Genomic DNA, 23981 nt, shown 5'->3' on the forward strand with positions numbered 1-23981 from the left:
CTGAAAGCATTTCCTCTAAGATGAGGAACAAGACAAAGATGTCCACTCTCACCACTATTATTCAACATAGTTTTGGAAGTCCTACCATCGCAATCAGAGAAGAAAAAGAAATAAAAGGAATACATATTGGAAAAAGAAGAAGTAAAACTGTCACTGTTTGCAGATGACATGATACTATACATAGAGAATCCTAAAGATGCCACCAGAAAACTACTAGAGCTAATCAATGAATTTGGTAAAGCAGTAGGATACAAAATTAATGCACAGAAATCTCTTGCATTCCTATACACTAATGATGAAAAATCTGAAAGAGAAATTAAGGAAACACTCCCATTTACCACTGCAACAAAAAGAATAAAATACCTAGGAATAAACCTACCTAAGGAGACAAAAGATCTGTATGCAGAAAACTGTAAGACACTGTTGAAAGAAATTAAAGATGATACCAACAGATGGAGATATACCATTTTCTTGGATTGAAAGAATCAATATTGTGAAAATGACTATACTATCCAAAGCAATCTACAGATTCAATGCAATCCCTATCAAATTACCAATGGCATTTTTTACAGAACTAGAACAGGAAATGTTAAAATTTGTACGGAGACACAAAAGACCCCGAGTAGCCAAAACAGTCTTGAGGGAAAAAAACAGAGCTGGAGGAATCAGACTCCCTCACTTCAGACTATACTACAAAGCTACAGTAATCAAGACAATAAGGTACTGGCACAAAAACAGAAATACAGATCAATGGAATGGGACAGAAAGCCCAGAGATAAACCATGCACCTAAGATCAACTAATCTATGACAAAGGAGGCAAGGATATACAATGGAGAAAAGACAGTCTCTTCAATAAGTCATGCTGGGAAAACTGGACAGCTATATGTAAAAGAATGAAATTAGAACACTCCCTAACACCATACACAAAAATAAACTCAAAATGGATTAGAGACTTAAATGTAAGACTGGGCACTATAAAACTCTTAGAGGAAAACATAGGAAGAACATTCTTTGACATAAATCACAGCAAGATCTTTTTTGATTCACCTCCTAGAGTAATGGAAATAAAACCAAAAATAAACAAATGGGACCTAATGAAACGTAAAAGCTTTTGCACAGCAAAGGAAACCATAAACAAGACGAAAAGACAACCCTCAGAATGGGAGAAAATATTTGCAAATGGATCAACGAACAAAGGATTAATCTCCAAAATACATAAACAGCTCATGCAGCTCAATATTAAAAAAACAAACAACCCAATGTAAAAATGGGCAGAAGACCTAAATAGACATTTCTCCCAAGAGGACATACAGATGCCCAAGAGGCACATGAAAAGCTGCTCAACATCACTAATTGTTAAAGAAATGCAAATCAAAACTACAATGAGGTATCACCTCACACTGGTTAGAACGGGCAGCATCAGAAAATCTACAAACAAATGCTGGAGGGGATGTGGAGAAAAGGTAACCCTCTTGCACTGTTGGTGGGAATGTAAATTGATACAGTCACTATGAAGAACAGTATGGAGGTTCCTTAAAAAACTAAAAATTGAATTACCATATGACCCAGCAATCCCACTACTGGGCATATACCCAGAGAAAACCATAATTCAAAAAGACACATGCACCACAATGTTCATTGCAACACTGTTTACAATAGCCAGGTCATGGAAGCAACCTAAATGCCCATCAACAGACGAATGCATAAAGAAGATGTGGTACATGTATACAATAGAATATTACTCAGCCATAAAAAGGAACGAAATTGGGTCATTTGTAGAGACGTGGATGCATCTAGAGACTGTCATACAGAGTGAAGTCAGTCAGAAAGAGAAAAACAAATATCGTATATTAACGCATATATGTGGAACCTAGAAAATGGCAGAGATGAACCGGTTTGCAGAGCAGAAATTGAGACACAGAAGTAGAGAAAATACGTATGGACACCAAGGGGGGAAAGCGGCAGGGGGGTGAGGGTGGTGGTGTGATGAACTGGGAGATTGGGATTGACATGTATACACTGATGTGTATAAAATGGATGACTAATACAAACCTGCTGTATAAAAAAAAATAAATTAAATTTTTTAAAAAATAGACAATGTCATGGGGTAAGGAAGTTAATTATCTAAAGTTCAGCATAGCTTTAATTTCTTTTCTTCCAAGTAAAATTCTATTTTATTTATCTCAAAATGTTATTATAGTATGTTAATTTTTGTTCTATCTAACCTTTTATCTGCAAATAAATATTCTATGTCAAAAAAAAAAATTCTATGTCTAGAATAAAGCTAATAAAAAAATTTAATTTAATTTAAAAAATAATAAAAGATACAAAAAAGCAACAATAAACAAGTGGGACTACATCAAATTAAAAGGCTTCTTCTGCACAGCAAAGGAAACCTTTAACAAAATGAAAAGGCAGGGCTTCCCTGGTGGCGCAGTGGTTGAAAGTCCGCCTGCCGATGCAGGGGACACAGGTTCGTGCCCCGGTCCAGAAAGATCCCACATGCCGTGGAGCGGCTGGGCCCGTGAGCCATGGCCGCTGAGCCTGCATGTCCGGAGCCTGTGCTCCACAACGGGAGAGGCCACAACAGTGAGAGGCCCGCATACCACAAAAAAATAAAAAATTTAAAAAATGCCAAGGCAATCTGCAAATGGGAGAAAATATCTGCAAATCATATATCTGATAAGCGGTTAACATTCAAAATATATAGAGAACTCATAACTCACTATCAAAAAAACAACCCAATTAAAAATGGGCAGATCTGAACATTTTTCCAAAGAAAACATACAGATGGCCAACAGGTACATAAAAAGATGCTCCACATCACTAATCATCAGGGAAATGCAACTCAAAACCACAATGAGATATCACCGCACACCATTAAGAACTGCTATTATCACAAAGACAAGAAATATCAAACGTTGGCAAGGACATGGAGAAAAGGGAACCCTTGCGCACTGTTGGTGGGAATGTAAATTGGTGTAGCTGCTATGGAAAACAGCATGGAGGTTCCTCAAAATATTAAAAAATTGATCTACCATATGATCCAGAAGAGAATGAAAACACTAATTCAGAAAGATATATGCACCCTATGTTCACTGCAACATTATTTACAACAGCCAAGCCATAGAAACAACCTAGATGTCCATCAATGGAGGAATGAACAAAGAAAATGCGGAGTGTATATATATGTATATATATACACACACATATATACAAACAATGAAATATTATTTGGCCATTAAAAAGAATGTAATCCTGCCACTTGCAACAACATGGATGGACCTTGAGGGCATTATGCTAAGTGAAAATAAGTCAGAGAGATAAAGACAAATGCTATATGATCTTACTTTTATGTGGAATCTTTAGGGAAAGAAAGGTAGCATATAGAAAACAGATTGGTGGTTGGTGGTGGCAGGAGGTGGGGGGGTGAAATGAGTGAGGAGGTCAAAAGGTGCAAACTTCCAGTTATAAAATGAATGTCATGGGACTGTATTGTACAGCATGGTGACTATAGTTAATAATACTGTATTACATATTTGAAAGTTGCTAAGAGAGTAGACCTTAAAAGTTCTCATCACAAGAAAAAAAAATTTTTTTTTTAAAGTTGCTTGGCAAAGTCCTTCAGAATTTCACCTATTTTTATTTTTTGGCTGCATTGGGTCTTCGCTGCTGCACACGGGCTTTCTCTAGTTGCGGCGAGCGGGGGCTACTCTTCATTGTGGAGCATGGGCTTCTCACTGCTGTGGCTTCTCTTGTTGCAGAGCACAGGCTCTAGGCGCCCGGGCTTCAGTAGTTGTGGCACACGGGCACATTAGTTGTGGCTTGCGGGCTCTAGAGCACAGGCTCAGTAGTTGTGGTGCACAGGCTTAGCTGCTCCACAGCATGGTATCTTCCCGAACCAGAGATAGAACTTGTGTCCCCTGCATTGGCAGGCAGATTCTTAACCAATGCACCACCAGGGAAGTCCCGAAAAAAAATTTTGTAACTACGTATGGCGATGGATGTTAACTAGATGTTTTGTGGTGATCATTCTGCAATACCTACAAATATCAACTCATTACGTTGTACACCTGAAACTAATATAATATGATGTATCAACTATACCTCAATTAAAAAATACGATTCAAGTACACTGATATGCTATCTAATTCATCAAAATGTACACTCAACCTTTCTAAAACTAATCATCTCTTTCCCACAACATGCTCATCATCTTCCAGATGGAATCACTTCAACTTAAGAACTTCCAAAGTATAAACCTTCTTCTACCAAACCAAACTTCACACACCAGTGACAGATGGCATTAGTGCCTGCTTCTACAGTTTCACGATGGACTTAGAAATAAATGGATTCACAAACAACCTTTCAAAAGCTAACTAGTGTGTAGGCAGAACTTATATACCCACCATATGTGACTGACCATCTTTCACCCAGTTGCCCATGTCAGAAATCTTGCTGCCTCTCTTTTCCTTTCCACCCCCCAACGCCATCCCCCATCCAGTCTGTCTCTGCCCTTACGCTCAAGCCCTCCTCTGCAGTCCCCACTGTCCCAGTGCTATGGAGTGAAATGTTTGTGCTCCCCCACCGGAATTCACATGTTGAATCCTAATGCCCAGTGTGATGGTATCTGGAGGTGAGGCCTTTGGGAAGCAATTAGATCGTGAGGGCTCTGCTTAGATCATGGGATTAGTACTGTTATAAAAGAGGCTAGAGAGAGGTCTCTCATCCCTTCCACCATGTAAGGTTACAATGAGAAGACAGCATCAATGAGGAAGCTGGCTCTCCTCAGACACCAAAGCCGCCGGAGCCGTGATCTTGGACTTCCAGCCTCCAGAACTGCGAGAAACAAATTTCTGTTGTTTATAAGCCACCAGTCTATGGTATTTTGTTATTACAGCCCCAATGGACTAAACTACCCAGGTTTCAGCCTACATTCATTCTCAGCTCTCCTACTACAGCATTCACTCAGGGTTGCTTTATCTAGGGTTCACAGACTCTCTAATCCACAAACAGAAATGCATTTAGATCTAACTGGTTTCCTTTGTAATCCTAAGTAATTTATTTTATGCATTGTCCTGAAAAGGGGGCTGCAGTCTTCACCAGACTGCCAAAGACATCCACGGCCCAAAAAGGTTTATGGGCTCTAACTGGACTCTGCTTCCATGCTTATATCCTCCAACTCTCCTCCACACCGCTGCCAAGGTAAAGTTTTTGAAATATAAATATCATCTGTCATCCATACTTAAATCCTTAAATGGTACCAACTGCTTCCAGGTAAAATCTTAACTCAACCATCCAACAATCGAGTAGGTTCATGACTGGCCCCTGCTCATCCCCCCAGCTTCATCTTGCCTCCCGCCACAAATGCAGCTAACATCCTGAGTTGAATCTGCAATTCCCTGAATTCAACAAGCTTTCTCACTCCTCTCTGCCTTTGCATAAGCCGTTCCCCCTGCTTGGAAAGCCCTTCCTCACCACCTCCACATGGTTAACTCCTGCTCATCGTTTACTCCCAGCTTAAGCACCATCTCCTCAGAGAGCCCTCCTGGCCATCCTCCACTCCCAGGCCCAGTCAGTGCTCTCACAGTACTCTGTGATGATCTCCCATAGCACTTTCCTCATGGTGTTTTGTCCATTTACTGTCTGCCACCCTTTCCACCCTGTGAGCTTTCTTAAGGCAGAAGCTAAAACAGTATAACATGCCTAGCAGAGCTCAAGACACACAACAGAATGCTTAACAAATGCTTGCTGAACAAGGGATAGGCTCTGGAAAACAGCCAAACCAGCCAAAGTCCAGTCAGAAACCTCATCAACTAATGAGGTGGCACTGGTCTGGAGATTACCATAAATGCAAATTGCCAGTTGAGGCAAGAAAGTTCTGCATCTATTAATCTGCCACCAATGCTCCTTCATTCAAGGCTGGGAAGTCAGCCCTTAATAAATTTAATTACCCTGGTCAGGCACTGTGTCAAGGGGCTTGACAGGCATTAGAGCTCACTAAACCTCAAAACAACTCTAGTGTATTCTTTTTTAAAGAAAAAGAGGCAAAGAGGTAAACTGCCCAAAATCAAGCAGAAAGTTATAAAGTTTTCAACTCAGGTCTTTGATTTCAAAGCCCATTGCCTAGCCACTGAGCTCAGCTGCTTTTCTGGAGATGAGATATCAGCATGCCCTGCATCTTTGGAGGCATTCTGGAAGAGCCTAGGTTGGATGAGAGGGGGCCCTTCATTAGCCTCACAGCAAATAAGAAAGGTCTTATTCCTCCAACAAACACTATGCACTACTATTAAATTCTTTAAAATTTAATGTAAACTCCCCTACATGTATTCATTGAAAAATCTTTTAAATGGGAAGGGCTTGTGAGAGTTTTCTCCCCCAAGAACAGCAAGTAAAGGAGGAAATGAGCAAAACTTTGTTGAACTCTCCACACCAGGCTTAGAGGTTGAAAAGGGAGATGAAAAATATCAATATATCCCAAGGAATGGAGTTGGTTGTGGCAATACCAATAAAGGAAAGAAGGCAGAGTCTCCATGGTCTGCTGCAGAGACACCACGAAGCACCATCCTTTAACTGGCTGAGAAGGCTTAGCAGAAGAAACAGCCCATGGGCTTCTAACAGATGGAACACTAATTTTGCTGAAAGCTGCTGCCACTTCCACTAAACTTTAGTTTGGAATGTGCACCACAGCTCTCATCCTATGATCTTTAGCACTTCCCTGTAAGACCTCTGGGGACTCACACCCAACACTTCAAGAAAAAACAGAATGTCTTCTTTAATCTCACCCACACCACCTGTTCACATTAGTTTCTCGAGCCCTTACAGATGTGGTCACCTCTCATATTTTGACTAGAAGTTGGTGATCACAAAGCATCTTCATTCCTAATTACCACCACTCCACATTTCCCCATCCTCATCCTCCTTGCACCCCAGTTTCCCCCTTGACCACCTTGTGTGTCCTTACTCTTCCAACTCACCTCCAAATCAGGTGTCTGATACTGTCCAGTGACTTTTCTGCATCCCAAATTTCAACACAAAACCAACACAGTCCATTCTTCCTGTCCCTAACTCCAACCAAAAACACATACAATATAAGTATCTAATTTATCTACAATGAAAACTATTCAGGTAAACCTAGGGGCCTTTCAACTATGGGATTATAAATATCTAGTCACCAGACAGCTTAAAACCAAGAAGAAGAAAATGCAGCCTTTAGGGACACATACTTCCACAGATAAGATTTTACTGTGACTATCATTTTCTAAATTAATCCATACTGATATTATTGAGATTATAAACCCCCAAAGAGACTCTTAGTATACATCATGTAACACTCCACACTTCTACTCAAGACTGTATCTTTATCACTTGTTACAGCAACTGTTCCATGATTAGATCCTGCCCCACATTCAGTGAAGAAAAAGATTAGCTTTACAAATAAAATGCATAGTTTAAACACATCTTGAAAGTGCTTCAGTACTGGGGGTGGGGGGGATGACATGAACAACAGGTAAAGCTAATTAACAGTGATATGTACACAGAAACAGGGAATACAGGTCTCAGAGAATACATGATTATGTCCCCCTAATCAACAAAAGAATAAAACAAAAGTTCCTCTAAGCAAGGACTTTTGTGGATCAACATGCAAAAACACACCTTTATTTTTAAAGGTGAGTACCACAGCTCTGTGTTATGTTAAAAGGGAAAGGCAAGCTAGATAAAACTGTATAGGGTCATACACCGTGAAGATTTTGTATATACACGCAAAGTTTCATATGCAAACACAAAGACTTGAAAAACCTGGTTTTCTGAATTTCAGTGGCATCTGAAGAAAAGGAAGAATACCATCCATCCATCCCCAGGACAGAAACCAAGCAATCATAAATCTAGAAACAACATACACTGAAATACACCACACTCTCTCCCACCTCCAGTTTATTATTTCTTGCTGGTTAATACACACCTGGACAGTTAAGAATGACTGTATTATTCAATCTATTTTGTGTCTCATTCATTATGTTGAAAAATAATTCTTTCAGGAGAGAACTTTCCCAGCACATCCATCTATATAAAGCACTCTAAAAAGGGCTGAAATTGAAAAACAATGACCTGAAATAGGCAGAGACTTTGAAAGCATGGACATGATCAGCAAAGCCCCCCACCCAATCTATGTTCTCCGAATTCCTGCCCCACTTTTCCCATTAGGTACCCATTAGCTAGAGAAAACTTCGCACACCCTGTTCAGGAATGCTACCAGCACAACCATGTAAGAAAACCAAATGACTGCAGGAAGAGTATTTGCGATACTTTTGAATAATGAGAATACTTCTCCTTCTAGGAAGTGTGGCTCAGGGTGTGATTATTCATATAAATGCACTTCAACTTACCTGTGTGTAAGAGTCCAAGAGGTAGATAAGACACGAACAACTGTTACTCCATGTCAATCCACTTTAGCAGAAAGAAATGAGAAAAGGCACTCCCCAGAAGGTCCCAAGTGCAACAACACCAACCTAACTCTTTACCAGGACATTAATGAGGCAGCAATGAGGCTAAATAGAGCCTGTCCACAAACTAGAAACACAAAATGCTGTGGTGTGGTCTGCCCTCATCCCCACTTCTCCCCCAACCAGAGTGGTCACAGCTGCAATCCATGATCTTTCCCAGGACATTCTTCTGCCCTAACACAAAACTGCACCTGTCTATAACACAGGACATTTGGTACAGTTGAATGAACAGACGCAGTTAGCTAGCACTACATCTTCTTCCTACTGCATTCTTCCTTCCTGCAGCAGTGAACAGCTGCAGCCACAACTTCAGAGGTCAGGCACTGTTTGCAGCTCTGTCCCCTGGCCTCAAGGATGACATGGCATTTTCATTCATCTTGTTCCATTCCCTCAGTCTGATACATCACAGGTCAGTTTGGTTTTACCCACTGCTGCTGGATATTCCAACATACTCCACCTTCCCCTGTACAGAGGGACTTGAATTTACCAGAAAATCCAATGCATTTATCCTTAATCATATATCAAAAGCTGTCATATGAGATTTACATTTGTGAATCTACAAAAGTCATAGTCCAAGGTGAATACCTTCAAAACTTCTCTCACTAAAGAGAAAAAAAAAAGAAAAAAAAAAAAAGATTCTGTATTAGTCCAACATCTCCCTGTATAGGCCTCTGAGGTTGCCAGTTTAATAGACTGAAGAAAGGGGCAAAGATGACTGACCCAAAAGCTAACATGAAAAAAAAAGTTCAAATTATAGACTAACTTGTACTGAAATTTTAGTTCCCAAAACTGATCAAAGGAGCACTTTCCAGTAATCTGAATTAACAATAGGACTGCTTCCCCCTTTGGAAATAAAATATGTTGGAGCTGGGAAAAAAAAAAACAATAACACAGAGCTAAATCAAACGCCCCACATTTTCAGAATATGAGAGAAAACACGGATCTAGAGAACTCACAAGAAAATAGGCTTGAATGTCAACTGTTTCTTAATAAAACTAGAAAAAAAGCAAAAAAAAACAGGCTTGAAAATCCTGGCTGCCTATCAGATCAACATTCTAGAAGAGCACTGTCCAACAGAACATTTTGGGAGGATGAAGTGTTCTATACCTGTGTTCCCCAACGAGGTAGCCACCAGCTACTGAGATACAGAGTACTTAAAATATAGCTAGTGTAACTCAAAACTGAATTTTTAATTTTATTTAATTTTAATTAGTATGAATTTAAACTACTACATGTAGCTAGTGGCTACCATACTGGACAGAACAATTCTAGAATGCAGTCTTAGATTCTGGTTATTAAAAACTTCAAATAAAGCTTTTTAACCTCCCTTCTGCATTGAACACACAGAGGAAATTTCTTCCTTATATCTAAATATCTCATTCAGCAACATAACTTTGTTACATAGGGACCCAGCCCAAAGCAGGATCAGCCTGTTTCTCAAAGCCCCTACCAGAACCGAGAGACATCAGTGTCATCCACCCAGTTGGAATGAAGGCCCTCTTTTGCAAACCACTCTGACACAAAGTCCCACAACAAGCCTGAATCTGGACTGTTTTGTTTTGTTTTGTTTGCGGTACGCGGGCCTCTCACTGTTGTGGCCTCTCCCGTTGCGGAGCACAGGCTCCAGACACGCAGGCTCAGCGGCCATGGCTCACAGGCCTAGCCGCTCCGCGGCATGTGGGATCTTCCCGGACCGGGGCACGAACCCATGTCCCCTGCATCGGCAGGTGGACTCTCAACCACTGCGCCACCAGGGAAGCCCTGGACAGTTTTTTAAGTGTATGATTAAAATTATACAAGTTTTGAGTTGTGACTGGTCAAATTCCTACATGTAGCTTTGATCAGATACTGAACTTAACCTTTCTTCAAAAGAAAAAAGAACTTTTAACCTCAATCTTGATCTATAATTGTGGTAGTTCAAAACTTTGCATCAGTTTGCACAGACACACCTCCGTATGACCTAATAAAAAAAGCCAAATTATATTAGTTCTCACCATCTTCATACTCTGCCCTCAATAAGTAATATTTAATACACTAGGGTTTCATTTCAAAAAACTTTATTCAAAGAATTCTTGGCCCTCTGATTTTTCCAGCTAGAAAAAAGTTAACTTGTAAAAATTAATGTTAACTTTAATACTATTAAAGACTATGAAGAGATTTTTAGTCAAAACTTTTCAGTAGACTTAAAGTGCTGTGTTCTCTTTTTTGGGGGGGGAAGGGCAATGGGGGGAGGAGAGTGGTGAATGGGAAGGAGATGAATGGGGAGGAGAAGAGAATTATACCAAAAGAGCCTATATCCTATATGTTAACTGGATCTAACTCTAAAAAGCTACTGTCTCAAACCAATGTAAACAAAGAACATGTTTTCTTAAAAAATAAAATTATCTCCCCATGTTCCATCACTGCAAAGGGGCAAATTTTTCTGGATACTCAAATGTAATCAGGAAAATGGGGCAGATAGATAAACGTATTGACAGTGAATACTTCATTTAAATCATGTTGCATCTTCAGATGCACACAAAATTCAAAAATGCAAAGTAAAACTGCATGACTCCTTGGTATTTACCCAAAGGAGTTGAAAACTTATGTCCACAAAAACCTGCAAATGGATGTTTATAGCAGCTTTATTCAAAATTGCCAACACTTGGAAGCAAACAAGATGTCCTTCAGTAGGTGAATGAATAAACTGTGATACATATAGACAATTGAATCTTAAAGTGCTAAAAAGAAATGAGCTATCAAGCCACAAAAAGACAAGGAGGAACCTTAAATGCATATTACTAAGTGAAAGAAGTCAATCTGGAAATGTTACATACTGTATGATTCCAACTATATGACATTCTGGAAAAGAAAAAAACGATGGAGTAAAAAGATGAGTGGCTGACAGGGGTTGGGAGGACAGAGCGATGAATAGGTAAGAGCAAAGAGGATTTTTAGGGCAGTGAAACTACTCTATATGACACTGTAATAGATACATGTCACTATAATTCATCCAATCCCACAGACTGTACAACACCAAGAGTGAACCGCAGTGTAAACCATGGACTTCGGGTGATAATGACATGTCAATGTAGGTTCATCACTGTTACAAATGCACCACTGTGGTGAGGATGCTGATAATAAGGGAGGCTGTGCATGGGAGGGAGCAGGGGGTATATGGGAAATTGCTGTACCTTACTCTCAATTGTGCTCTGAACCTAAAACTGCTCTAAAAATATAAAATCTTTAAAAAACAAAAAAAGTAAAACTGTACAAATGAGCTGTTTTGTGTTTAAGAGAATGTTTAAGGGGGTTTTATAATCAGATGGATAATTAGTGACATCACTGGAATGAACATTCTACTGATTAACTAGTGATTCATGCTGTGTTCACATGAAATTTGAAAGCCCAGGTTAAGCTGGTTGAAGTGTGGCAACATGTTCCAATTGGGAGACAAGAGACTGATAAATCAAAAATGTGTGAGGGCCACACACTACTAGGAGCCAAGCAAACTTGCCATATAACTCACAGAGTGACAGAAACAGAGTTCTACAGCAATTCCCAAAGCCTGGGCTCAGAGAAAATAAAAGAAACAATAAAACTAAATAAATAACTTCTGTTTAAGCTAACTAGTCAGTATCTTGGTTGAATCAACTTTCTACTAGTAACCATTTCAGGAACAGAATTTATTTTGTGAGATTACTCTTGATCTCTGCCCTAACTCCATCTTTACTTAAAATTCATCATTATCTAGCAGATCTAGTTGGTAAGTAAAATGCTTCTCAACAGAATAGATCACAAAAATGAAATACTAATAAAATCTATTTCCCTAAAGAAAATGTACCCATGTAATATTTCTTTTATGACATGATTCATTAGAAAATAAATCATAAACATTTTTTTTTAATCAAAACAATGAATCGTTTACCTAATACATCCCATATCTAAAATACTCCAGGGACTTCCCTGGTAGCACAGTGGTTAAGAATCCGCCTGCCAAGCAGGGGACACGGGTTCGAGCCCTGGTCCAGGAAGATCCCACATGCCGGAGAGCAACTAAGCCTGTGCGCCACAACAACTGAGCCTGTGCTCTAGAGCCCACAGCCACAAGTACTGAGCCCACATGCCACAACTACTGAAGCCCGCGTGCCTAGAACCCGTGCTCCACAACAAGAGAAGCCACGGCAATGAGAAGCACGGCAATGAGAAGCCCGAGCACCGCAACGAAGAGTAGCCCCCACTCGCCGCAACTAGAGAAAGCCCGCGCGCAGCAACAAAGACTCAACGCAGCCAAAAATAAATAAATTTATTTAAAAAATAAAATACTCCATTATTCCCTAAATATCAGACTGAACACTTATGTCTACTACACTTTAAATTTACTTATGAAAAGAATAACACTTCTCAAAGTTTCCATTAAATTATATTGTGATAGACTGTCTCCAATTATAAAGGCAGAATATCAATAATTGTAATTAGATATTTATACTTAATATGCAGAATTCGAAAATAAAGTCCATCTTTCCCCCATCCTAATTAATTACCCATTCTATCACCCTATAATACACTCAGGATATTCTTATTGTCTTCTTCCTGTCTTTTTTTAATAATATTCTAGGTCTGCTCTTTCAAAAACTTTTGAAAATATCTGTGAAGAATCTATATCCCTCAGTACATTCTGTAGCTTCAACTAATACCACTTATATCTATATGATTTAAAAGTGCTTTTACATATGTATTTCAACTAAAGAAAATGCACCAATTGACTATTTCATTTCAGATTTGACAATTATAAACTAGCATGATTTTTTGCATGATTACTGAATGCCTAAAATAAGCCAAGAAAATGCTCATGCTCGTATTTCACTAAAAGTTTTAAGTCCATGTCTCAGGGAAAAAACCATTTATGGTCATTAACCCTAAAAACATTTATGTGCTATACAAACACCTTGCAACTTTAGTAAAACTTCAACAATTTCCAAGGTAGCAAAGTTTCCCAGTGGTCTCTCTGTAACACATTAACTTAATTACCTACACTCAATTTCACAATATAAAACCAAGGAGAAAACTAGAAATTTTGAGTGTTCGAAGCACTAACACATTTGCACTGCATGCTGCTCTAGGCATTCTCCTTTCTCATTGCAGTCCCACAAGACCCACCTGAAAGCTCTCCTATGTTAACCAACCCCCACTGATTGGTGTCCTGAGTGGACAATGTTGGGCAGCAAGTCCTTCTGCCTAAGTCACTAGAGAGAAGAGCAATCCTAAAGGAACTGCCTTTAGTCTGCTAGTACCAGAACATTCTGCTAAGAGGCTCCTCAGCAAAGGACTGGGTGTGGACCCTGGCTAGCTGACTTCACAGACCTGCGGCTTCCGCAGAGTGCAATGCTGACTAAAGTTTCCAAAGAACACACTCACTTTCATGCTCATGAAGGGCAAAGGCAATTTACCTCCTAAATGGCTTTGATATCTACTTCTCTCCATTCTCCCTGGCCACTATACAGGTATAGTAATCCCCTGGGGATCACTCCTCCTGACAAGTCTTCTGTACCTCTGGACTTTACAACATGCCACAAACATACAGACACCACATTCACAAACACACACACACACACACACACACATAATCATACCCACATACACAGGCCACCCTCAAGATCATCTAGTAATCTTTCACATTAAAGAAAATCACCTCACAACCCACTCAAAGTTCTTCAACAGCTCCCCAGTGCACTCAGGATAAAAATCCAAAGTCAGAAGCATCACATATGGGGCCCTGTATCACCAGTTGCTCTCACCATCTCAGCCTCATTTCTAGCTGACCCCTCTTCACAATCTACCAATCCTCTACAATGAACTTTCAGCTGATCAAATGTGTAGTGCTCTCTCTAATATCCAGGCCTTCATCCATGCTCTCCCCTCTGCCTGACAGAAAACACCCTTCTCCCTATCTATTTCCATTCTCTCCTAATCTTCCTGCAGGCTTAGGCTGGCATCACCCTCCAGGCTATCTTCCTCTACATCCACCTCAACTGGAGTAGGTGCCCCTCCCAACAAACCCTATTCCAAGCCTAACACACTTCATTGTAACTGGTGTTTTTACTCCTCTATGCCCCCTGCTCCCAGAGAATGGTGCCAGTGACCCTCTTGTCTACCATAATATCAGAGGCACTCAAATATTTGCTAAATACATTATAAGTTTACTTAATGAATATAACATGAATGTAGCCCATGCAATAAGGGAAACGTTCAAAATCAGTCACGATATAATGGAAACTAGGCAGCAATTTCCTTATACTTTGGTATAAACTGCAAACTACACAGGCGCCTTTAGGAAAGGTTAAAACATTACACATTAAAAAGAACAGCTTCCACCATAAAGATATTAGTTTCACCTAACTCTTGTTAGGCAAATTGCAGTTCATAAAAAGTGCTATATTGAAAGTATCAAAAAAGCAGCCCTGGTTGCTTATAAGTCAACTATGGCATCAGTGTAACTATTCCTCTCTACTACCAAACTCTCCTTGCATTACTCAGAACCTTGCTCAGTTTCTAAGTCTTGATGTAAATCTTTTAATGTGGGTTCCACTCATAATAATGGTCCCAAAGACATTAACATGTTGCCAGGAAAAAGACCTCTGATACATCCTGGGCATTAGCTGCCACTGGCAGCTACTTTCTCTGAGCCACATGTCTTCTTATGAGTTACAATCTGAGGCTTGTGACACCAGATTTTTCCAGGGCAGCAGACTGATGTCATAAACGTGATGGTACTAAGCACTCTACAGACCTCATTAGCTCCACCCTGAAATCCCAGAATGCAAAGGCAAGTTTCCCGTTTATAAATAATGCCTCAGTTTTCCCATCTACAAATAAAAGAGAGAATGGTTCCCACTTAATATTCTTGTGGGAATTAGATTGCCTATGAAAGCACTTAGCAAGCAACACAATTATTTTCAAGCCAAAAAGAAGGGGAGACTATAAAACCTAAGATATTTTCACATCTTCAGAACTTTTGGTAACACCGTAACTTATTTTTCGCTAATATCCTTTCACCAAGAAATTTTTGAGAAAGAAAAGGCTGAAAGATGAGAAAATTAGATTTTTTTGGTCATAACCTTTGGATATGACAAACTCCACAGAAATCTACACTAAGATCCACTTTCTAATCTTTCTCTGCACTCCCCAAAACCATAGCCTTAATTTCTACCTCAATCATCCCTAGGATCTGAGAGACAGTAAAGATAAAATACTTCAATACATCTTCCCAAGATGCCCTCACCAGAAATAATCATTTCCTTACTGCCTCTATGCACCTCCAAATATACTGAATCTTTGGAAAATAAAACAAAAAAAGAGATAAATCACAAAAGCTGGCCTTCAAAGTCTCCAGTTTCCTTACAATAGATCTAGAATCATAAATTATGATGGAGGCACCTGTCTGGTAAGAGGGGTGGCAATCCATAAAAACTCCAAGTGTAACAAGAAGAATTTAAACTGTAACTACAGGTGGAAAAGTTGATTTCCCACCTCAAATATTTTCACTCTAACACAGGATGGCCAAGCAATAATACAGGCTGGCCAAGGTGAATATTTTTATCATTAAAAAAAAAAATGGGGACGGAAGGGAATTTGAGCCAATTAAGCAAGTTGGCTCTCACGTTCCTAAGCCAAGCTGACTTGAGTTTTTTTTTGACAAGGGAATCTTACAGACCTTCTGAAACAAACGTGTTTTAAATAAGATGAGACCTCAACAGTCTTGTAACTTTACCCAAGCCTGGGTTCTGGGCTCGACTTTTAAAAATGGGTGACGTGTGAACAGCTTCCTAAAAGCAAATGGGGCACTAGGATATAATTTGGGAAGTGATGATGCAAGTCTCTGGGGGACAGGGAGGAGGGGTGGTGAAAAAGTCAGAGGAAATACCCTCCTGGTTCCTGGGCACCAACTCATACCAAGGAGGGGAGGAAGGGCTGGCCTCCACAAGCCAAGGGAAGGGGGCACCCCAGCTCCACCGGGAGGTGCCAACGCCGCCCCCTCATCCCTGAACGCAGCCCTGCCCCCCTCACCAGTAGCCCGGCCGGCCCCTTTTCGGCCCGAGCCTCTGGCAGCCGAGTCTCCGAGGGTGGCAGCGCACCCCCGGCAGGGCCTTCTCTGCCCACCCCCAGCTCCCCACCCGGTGCCCTCCCCAGGACGCGGCCCCTGCCCCCTCCCCGCAGGCCCGGCCTGGGCCCAGCCCCCAGGGTTCCGGCCTCCCCGGGCCGCGAGGCCTGCCCGGGCAGCCCCGGCGCCCGCCCCCCGGCCCCCGCCCCCACCCAGCCGGGCACTTACCCCCAGAAGCCGCAGGGACAGCGAGGCGGCAGACTGGGCGCTTTGCTGCGCTCGCTCCCGGCATCTCCCATGGTGCTCGGCGGCAGCGTCGGAGCTCGGCGGCGGCAGCGGTGTTAGCGGCTGGGCCTGGGCCCCGCTCGGAGGAGGAGGAGGAGGAGGAGGAGGAGGAGGAGGAGGAGGCGGAGGCGGCGACGGCAGCTGCGGGGGCGGCGGCGGCGTCGGGGGGCTCGGGGCGGGGGGAGGGGGAGGGAGCGGGCGCGCGGGCGGGCGCGAGTCCGGGGCTCCGAGCCGGGATTCCAGGCCGGTCAGCTGGAGGCGGGCCGCACCACTCGGCCTTCGGAGATGGGGGGGCCGGGGGGAGTAGAGGGAGGGGAGCTGAGGAGGTGGGGCGTACGGGTGAACCGAGGACCACGGGGGAGGAGGGAAGTCCCGGCGCCCTCGGCGGCTCCCACCGCCGCTCCCAGCCAGAGCGATGTCCCGTGCGGCGGCGCTGGGAAGGACCTGAGGCCCCCCCCGCCGGCTTTAGCGTAACGGCAGCCGCTGTGAAACCACGGGCCCCGCTCGCTCCGTAACACCCTCCCCTCCCTCGGAGGCTGCGCTGACCGGACAATGGCCGCTCCGCCCCCTCCCCTCCTCACGCACCCCTCCCGAGGAGTCACAATGGTCTCGCCGGGGGGAAGCCGCCGCCAAAGCCCAGCAGCTGATCAGCTGGGATCCGGGCGTGCCACTTTGTTCAGCGCCTCAAAGGAAAAGGACGGGGCTGTGGGCAAAGCCGAGACCGTAGAACTATCACTCAACGACAGGCCTCGGAGGCTTTCTTATTCTTGGAACTTTTAAAATCTTAAGGAAACTTACCTTCCCCTGTCTGAAGAAGGGGAGCAGGCTTCTGGATACTCTGGAGCACGTTACCTCCCCCCCAAACGCGAATGGTACGCCCCAAGCGAGAGGGGGAGGAGCAGATTAGTTGTTTAGGGTAAGTTGAACCAGTCCCAGAGCGGCGGCCGAGCACCGCGCATGCGCTCGGAGAATCCCATTACCTGGCACTGGGAAGGGCCAGGAGGAGAGCTTCCAAACCCGGAAGTGGAGCTCGGTCTTCCAGGGGCTGCTGGGGTCTTCAGCTATCCAACAGGTCCGCGAGCCCTTCGCTTTTGGTCCCGGGCGATGCCGGAGGACATTTCTCAATGAACTGCTAACCCCTGGCAATCTCTCTTCCCAGGCCTCCCACACCCAACTCACTCTTCCTGTACCACCCAGAGAACCGGTTTCTCTTTGGCAATGATGAACTTCTGGGAAACGTCCCTCCCCTTCTCCGCACCCGCAATGGTGGGGGGAGAGAGGGTAGTGTCTTGGTCAGGTTCCGTGCCCCTCTAACCACATCGGTGTCCCCAACCTCAGAGACACAAGTCCACTCCCTATGCCTAGGCTAGGAGAACCTCTCTTCTTTCTGGAGGGGACATTTCGGTTTTGGGAGGGTAGGTATGGCCAAATTAGTGATGAAAACTGGTAAGTGACCAAAAAGTTTGAGGCGCTAAAAAACGAGTCCTTTAACGTTCATTGCCTTTTATCCTGAACCCATTCTGAGCTTCAGCCAATCGTGAGAAGGAGGCGATTGTTGATTAATTTCAACAAGGAGCAAACTTCCACCAGACCTCTTGGAGAGGTAACCCATAGCTGAGGCCCTATGGGCGGACTTCTCAGTCCCTGCTACTTCTAGGAAGGCTTACTGGCTTTTTTTTTCCCCGCCACAGTTGAGCGTGTACAGAGACCCTCTCGAACCCCATCCAGGGGGGCCTTGAACCCCTTTTCTTGGGATAGAGAGAAGGAGGCCTTGCCAGTTGACAGCCACAAGCCCTATTGTAAGCAGGTGTTGCTTGCTTTCCCCTCCTGCCCCCCACCAATTAGTTTTCTGAATAGTCACAATTATTTAAAGTTAAGTAGATTTCTCTTAATGCCTGGGTTTCCAGTTGCTTTTGGAAAGCAGAAGCTTGACACCACTTAGCTCAGCCACTCATAGCACTGGTGATACGGAGTTACATGTACCTCCCCATTCTGTTTGTACATGCTCTGTGGACTTATTAACATTGTTGTTGCTTCTTTTGGCCTCTAAATGATCTCAGAGAGACAGCAGTGAATAGTCCTGAAGAGAGATCTTAGGGGCCCATCTACCCCCTACCTCATAAAGAGCGAGGATCACAGTTTAGCATCCTCCTAAAGAGGCTCCCGCTGATGACGACAGTAATTGCAAAAATCAAACCACTTAAAGCCAAAGCACCCTCCAAACGTGAATGCTGATTTATTTTGCGTAGTATTTAGTTTCGGCTTTGTTGATTTTCACAAGCCTTCAATAAATATTTCTGCCGAAAGCCCACAGAATGGATGAAGTCATATGGCACACCCAGCTCTCATTGGACTCATATTTCCTTAAATCCCCACTTAAACTGACATAAAATTGCCACATTCACAGAAGATTTACAGGCTTTGAGTTTAACAAACAGATTAAGTGGGACTCTTGCTATTGGCATCTTGATGACTTTCTTTTGTATGTGGAAAAGGAAACCCTAAAACCAAAAGGAAAATTTTATATAAAACATGATTGTCATATTACAAACTGCTCGCCTACCTGTTTGCCAGTTATTCAATTTAACAAGCATTTATTAAGTACCCAGTATGTACAAGGCATTTCCTAAGGCTTTGTCCCTCCTATTCCCCTCTGCCCCTTCCTGTCCTACCCAGCACACTCCTACTGCCCCTTCAGGCATTTATTACCTCTATGCCTCCCATACTCTGCAAGGCAGAATTGGTCCCTCCTCCCTCTGCCCATGTAGTCTCCATTATAGGACCAGGAAATTTACATGTCTGTCTCTCCTCACAAAACCTAGCTCCAAAAGAACTGGCTCTTAGAAATAGCTGTTAATGTACCCACAACCCAGTGGGGATAGCAGAGACTCAGAGGGTGTTACTTAGATTAATTTTATTACCAAATATTATTATTTTATTTCTGTACATACCATTCTGTTTGTGCATGCTCTGTGGACTTGTGGGCTCCACCAATCTCAGTGGGATTAACACAGACTCAATCCATGTTTGTTGAACGAAAGAGCTAATCTGATAAAAACCCACTCTTAGGGCTTCCCTGGTGGCGCAGTGGTTGAGAGTCCGCCTGCCAGTGCAGGGGACACGGGTTCATGCCCTAGTCCAGGAAGATCCCACATGCCGCGGAGCGGCTAGGCCCGTGAGCCGTGGCCGCTGCGCCTGCGTGTCCGGAGCCTGTGCTCCACAATGGGAGAGGCCACAACAATGAGAGGCCCGCATACTGAAAAAAAAACAAAAACAAAAACCCACTCTTAGTCAAGGCTCCTTTGTCTGCAAGTACAGAAACCCACTGAAACTTCTTCATGGCAAAAAAAAATTTTTTTAAGGAATAATCTTATAGAGCCCAAGGCACAGAGATCAACAAGATCTCAGGAAGGACTGGAACAAGGATCTGAAATACCAGCAGGAAGCCAAGTAGCTATTCCTTCATTATCTCTTTTCTCCCTGGTCACATGCTCTTCTCTCTACAGTGCTGCTTCATTCCTCTTTGCAGATCTGTTTTCACTGCTTCTCTAGGAACATAGTAGAACATGGCTGTCCAAGCTTACCTATCCTCATTTCAAGAATTAGCAGAAAGGGACTTCCCTGGCAGTCAAGTGGTTGAGACTTCACCTTCCAATGCAGGGGGTGCAGGTTCGATCCCTGGTCGGGGAGCTAAGATCCCACATACCTCCACGCCAAAAAACCAAAATATAAAACAGAAGCAATATTGTAACAAATTCAATAAAGACTTTAAAAATAGTCCACATCAAAAAAAAATCTTAAAAGAAAAACAAAAAAACTAGCAAAGATTAATTAGTATCTATGAATCCCAATTCCCAGGAGAAAGATCCTTATTGGTCTAGCTCATGTCAGATTGTCTATTTCTGGTACAGTCTCCTTTAGCCAGTGGAGCATTGTGAAGTGAAGGCTCTTTGCTTTGTAATGCAAACATGGCTGCCAGAGACCCATCCTTGTAACCTACAGTTCTCAAAGATCAGTTATGTTCTTGGCAAAGATTCCAAAAGGTGTCTACCACAGACCAAAACAGGAGTAAATTGCAGCCTGAAATTCAAACCCATATAGAACAATGGACAAGTTCAAGAATTTTCCAGCAAAGGAACTGCTAGTTGAGCTATTTCAGGCCTAAATTTAAATGGCACTTCCTCAGAGGAGACTTCACTGACACCCAGCCCCAATTAAAATTATGTTGCCCCATTTTTATCTTCTATGACACTCTTTCTTTGCAGCACCTATCACAGTTTATAATTAAATATTTATTTGTGTGTCTCCTCTCCAAAGATTATGTCTGTTTACTGCTATATACATAAATCCCTAGGGCACATTTGGTAGGCATTCAATAAATATTTGTTGAATGAATACAAAGGCACAATAATTTGTTAATCAATGTGAGACCCATATATGAGCTGGCACCCTAATCAGACTATCCTGAGGGAACATCTCCATTACCACCCAACTTCCCTAAAGACACTGAAACTCACTGTGAGCTTTTTTGTCACACTGCAGTTGTAAGAAATGAGACCCAGTGTTCATTTGCTTCTTCTCATTACTTTCCTAGCTGGCTAACTCTTCATTCTCAGTTCCCAAGTTTTCTGTCTGAAGAGCCCTTGAACCAGTTCCTATAACGTGCCCACTCGGCCAAAAACTCAGAGAGGACATAAAATTCCAGGGCATCATCAAATTAGGGGACCAAAGTGCAGGGGTAATTGGCAGAAGTACTTTTGTCATAATTGTCTTGACTATTTTCTTCTGTGGATTACGTTCCAGATGAACCTGTGATGTGACTCTTGGGGGTAGTTTGCAATCACCACTGGCCCAAAAGGAGCCATCTACATGCTCAGTAGGGTTTAGGAAAGGATAATATTAATGCTTCAGCAGCCAGAGCTGCTGTGAAAGAGCCAGGTGTGGCTCAAGGGCAGGGGCTCACAAGGGCTGCTTTCTTGGTAATACTGCGTCCAAAGACCTTAGTCCTGAAAGTCACAACCAAAAAGGAGGCACATGTAGAGACCGGAGACAAAGCAGATGGTCCTCCAACTCTGATTCTAATCCTTACCCCACAACTCTCTCTAACTCCCAGTTTAAACCCTTTCATCACTAACATTCATTCTAAGCTGGTATTAGTCCCAATGTCCAATCCAAACTCTAGCCTCAGTCTTCATCCTAATCCTAATATTATCTGTAAAATTTAACCCTAGGTTTTAAGCCTAATCTCAACCTTAATTCTAGGAGCTTAACAAGGCTCCTTGCCTTGCCACTGTCTTTTTTTCCCTTGCTCTCTTTCTTATATCCCTTGGTCCTGACCCACTCTGGGGAACAGAGAACTCTATAATATCCTGGACCCCTGGAGAGAATGGGAGCCAGTTTCTTCAACAATCCTAAAAAAGAAAAGAGCCTTGGGCTTTCAGGAAAGAGAAAGTAGGGGTCATCTCTCACCTGTGCAGGATGCAGAGACCATCCACAGTTACAACATGACTTGTTGCCTAATTCAGGAGCTTATTGGGCTCTGAAAATCCAGAAAAAAATGCAACCCAAGTATAGACTCAGGTACGTTTGGTACAGCTGGCCAAGAGCAGGAGACCTGACACCCTTAAGCAAAATGATCGGGTTAGGTTAGATGAGTCACTGGCAAGCCATGTTCTCAGAGCAAGAATTCTGGTTTCTGCTCTCCTCCCTGATTTGAGTATGGTTTTCCAAAGGAAAATAAAAAATCTTTTATTTTATTTTTTTAAAGTCACTGAGGCAGCCCCTCCCTGAGGTTCCTTCTGGCCCTTGTGTGTTCTGATGTGCAGTTCATTTTTTTAGTCACTTACAGTCCAGTTGGCATGGATAAACTCTCAGAGCCAAGGGAAAAGAAGAGCAACCGAGCATACTGTCTCTAGCCCTTCTCAGGAAACTAAAAATAAATTAAATAAAATGAAGATTGCAATGGGAGGAGAGGGGAAGAGCAGAAATTATGCTGCCATTTCACATCCTGTGTTCTGTTCGTGAAGCAATAGCTGATTTCCCTGCTGCTCACACCCATCTTGGTGTGAAATTTGATTTTACTGACTCTTAAAATTTCTTTTTAAGAATGCAAATATTGTTTTTCCCAGAAATACTTGACCTTTGTGGGGAAAAAAAATTCAAATAATGAGAAAGGAGAAGCTCTCCTTAATACCATCCCCCTCCCCAGATATACCCTGTGTTAACACTTCGGTATATACCTCTCCAGGCTCTTCATTTATATGTGATTATATTAATGGGGTCATTCAACACATAGTATATTCTAGCTGATTATTTTTAACTTAGAAATATGTCTTGAACATCTTCCATATCTATGCATATAGCTTTGCAATATTGTCTTGTAGCTAAATGTATTAGGGTTCTCCAGAGATACATATGATCTGTATATATATGTATGTACATGTGTACATACATATATATAGATATATATATAAACATATACATATCTCCTATCTCCTAATGACTAGTATATATATGAAACCATATATAAAAATATATATAATAGCCATATATATGAGATTTTATTTATTATATATGTAAAGTGTAACCAATATATTAATTTTATTTATTCATTTACTTATATTTACCATATATGTAAAAAGGGGTTTGTTATAAGACGTTGGCTTATGCAATTACAGTGGCTAAGAAGTCTCAGGATCTGCAGTCCTAATGCCTGAGAACCAGGAAAGCCAATGGTATAAGTTCCAGTCCAAACCTGAAGAAAACTTACGTCTTGGTTCAGAGACCATCAGAGAGCAAATTCTCTCCTGCTCAACCGTTTGATCTACTCAGGCCTTTAACAGGTTGACTGGGCCTGCCCATGTTGGGGAGGGCAATCTGCCCTACTCAGTCTACTGATTCAAATGTTAATCTCATTCAGAAACACCCTCACAGACACACCCACAATGTCTAACCAAATATCTGGGCACTCCACAGCCAGGTCAAGTTGACACATAAAATTAAACATCACACTAAAATCATGGGCTCCAAAGTCAAGCTGCCTGAGTTTGAATCAGCCTCCTACCACCTACAAGCTCTGAGTCTTTAGGGGAATTATTTAGCCTGTCTGTGC

General features: G+C 42.4%; 1 protein-coding gene across 2 annotated transcripts in view; it reads right to left on the reverse strand.

Moving 5' to 3' along the window:
• Nucleotides 1-17938, reverse strand: part of ZFAND3 (zinc finger AN1-type containing 3) — a 316031-nt gene extending 298093 nt beyond the window's left edge. Inside the window, exon 1 of one of the 2 annotated variants that reach the window (XM_089917979.1) lies at nt 17851-17938. Coding sequence is in view for 1 of the 2 variants with exons in the window: in XM_022581805.3 (XP_022437513.1) it covers nt 16814-16884 (71 nt within the window). In the remaining variant the exon portion in view is untranslated. Of the gene's footprint in view, nt 1-16813; nt 16999-17850 lie in introns of those variants that run through there. The other variant, XM_022581805.3, reaches the window with a different exon arrangement.
• Between the last annotated feature and the right edge of the window lie 6043 nt (nt 17939-23981).

This window comes from Delphinapterus leucas, chromosome 10, assembly GCF_059928025.1.
Source record: "Delphinapterus leucas isolate spDelLeu-1000000601 "Yukka" chromosome 10, BTC_Dleu_Yukka2, whole genome shotgun sequence".
Taxonomy (NCBI): Eukaryota; Metazoa; Chordata; class Mammalia; order Artiodactyla; family Monodontidae; genus Delphinapterus; species Delphinapterus leucas.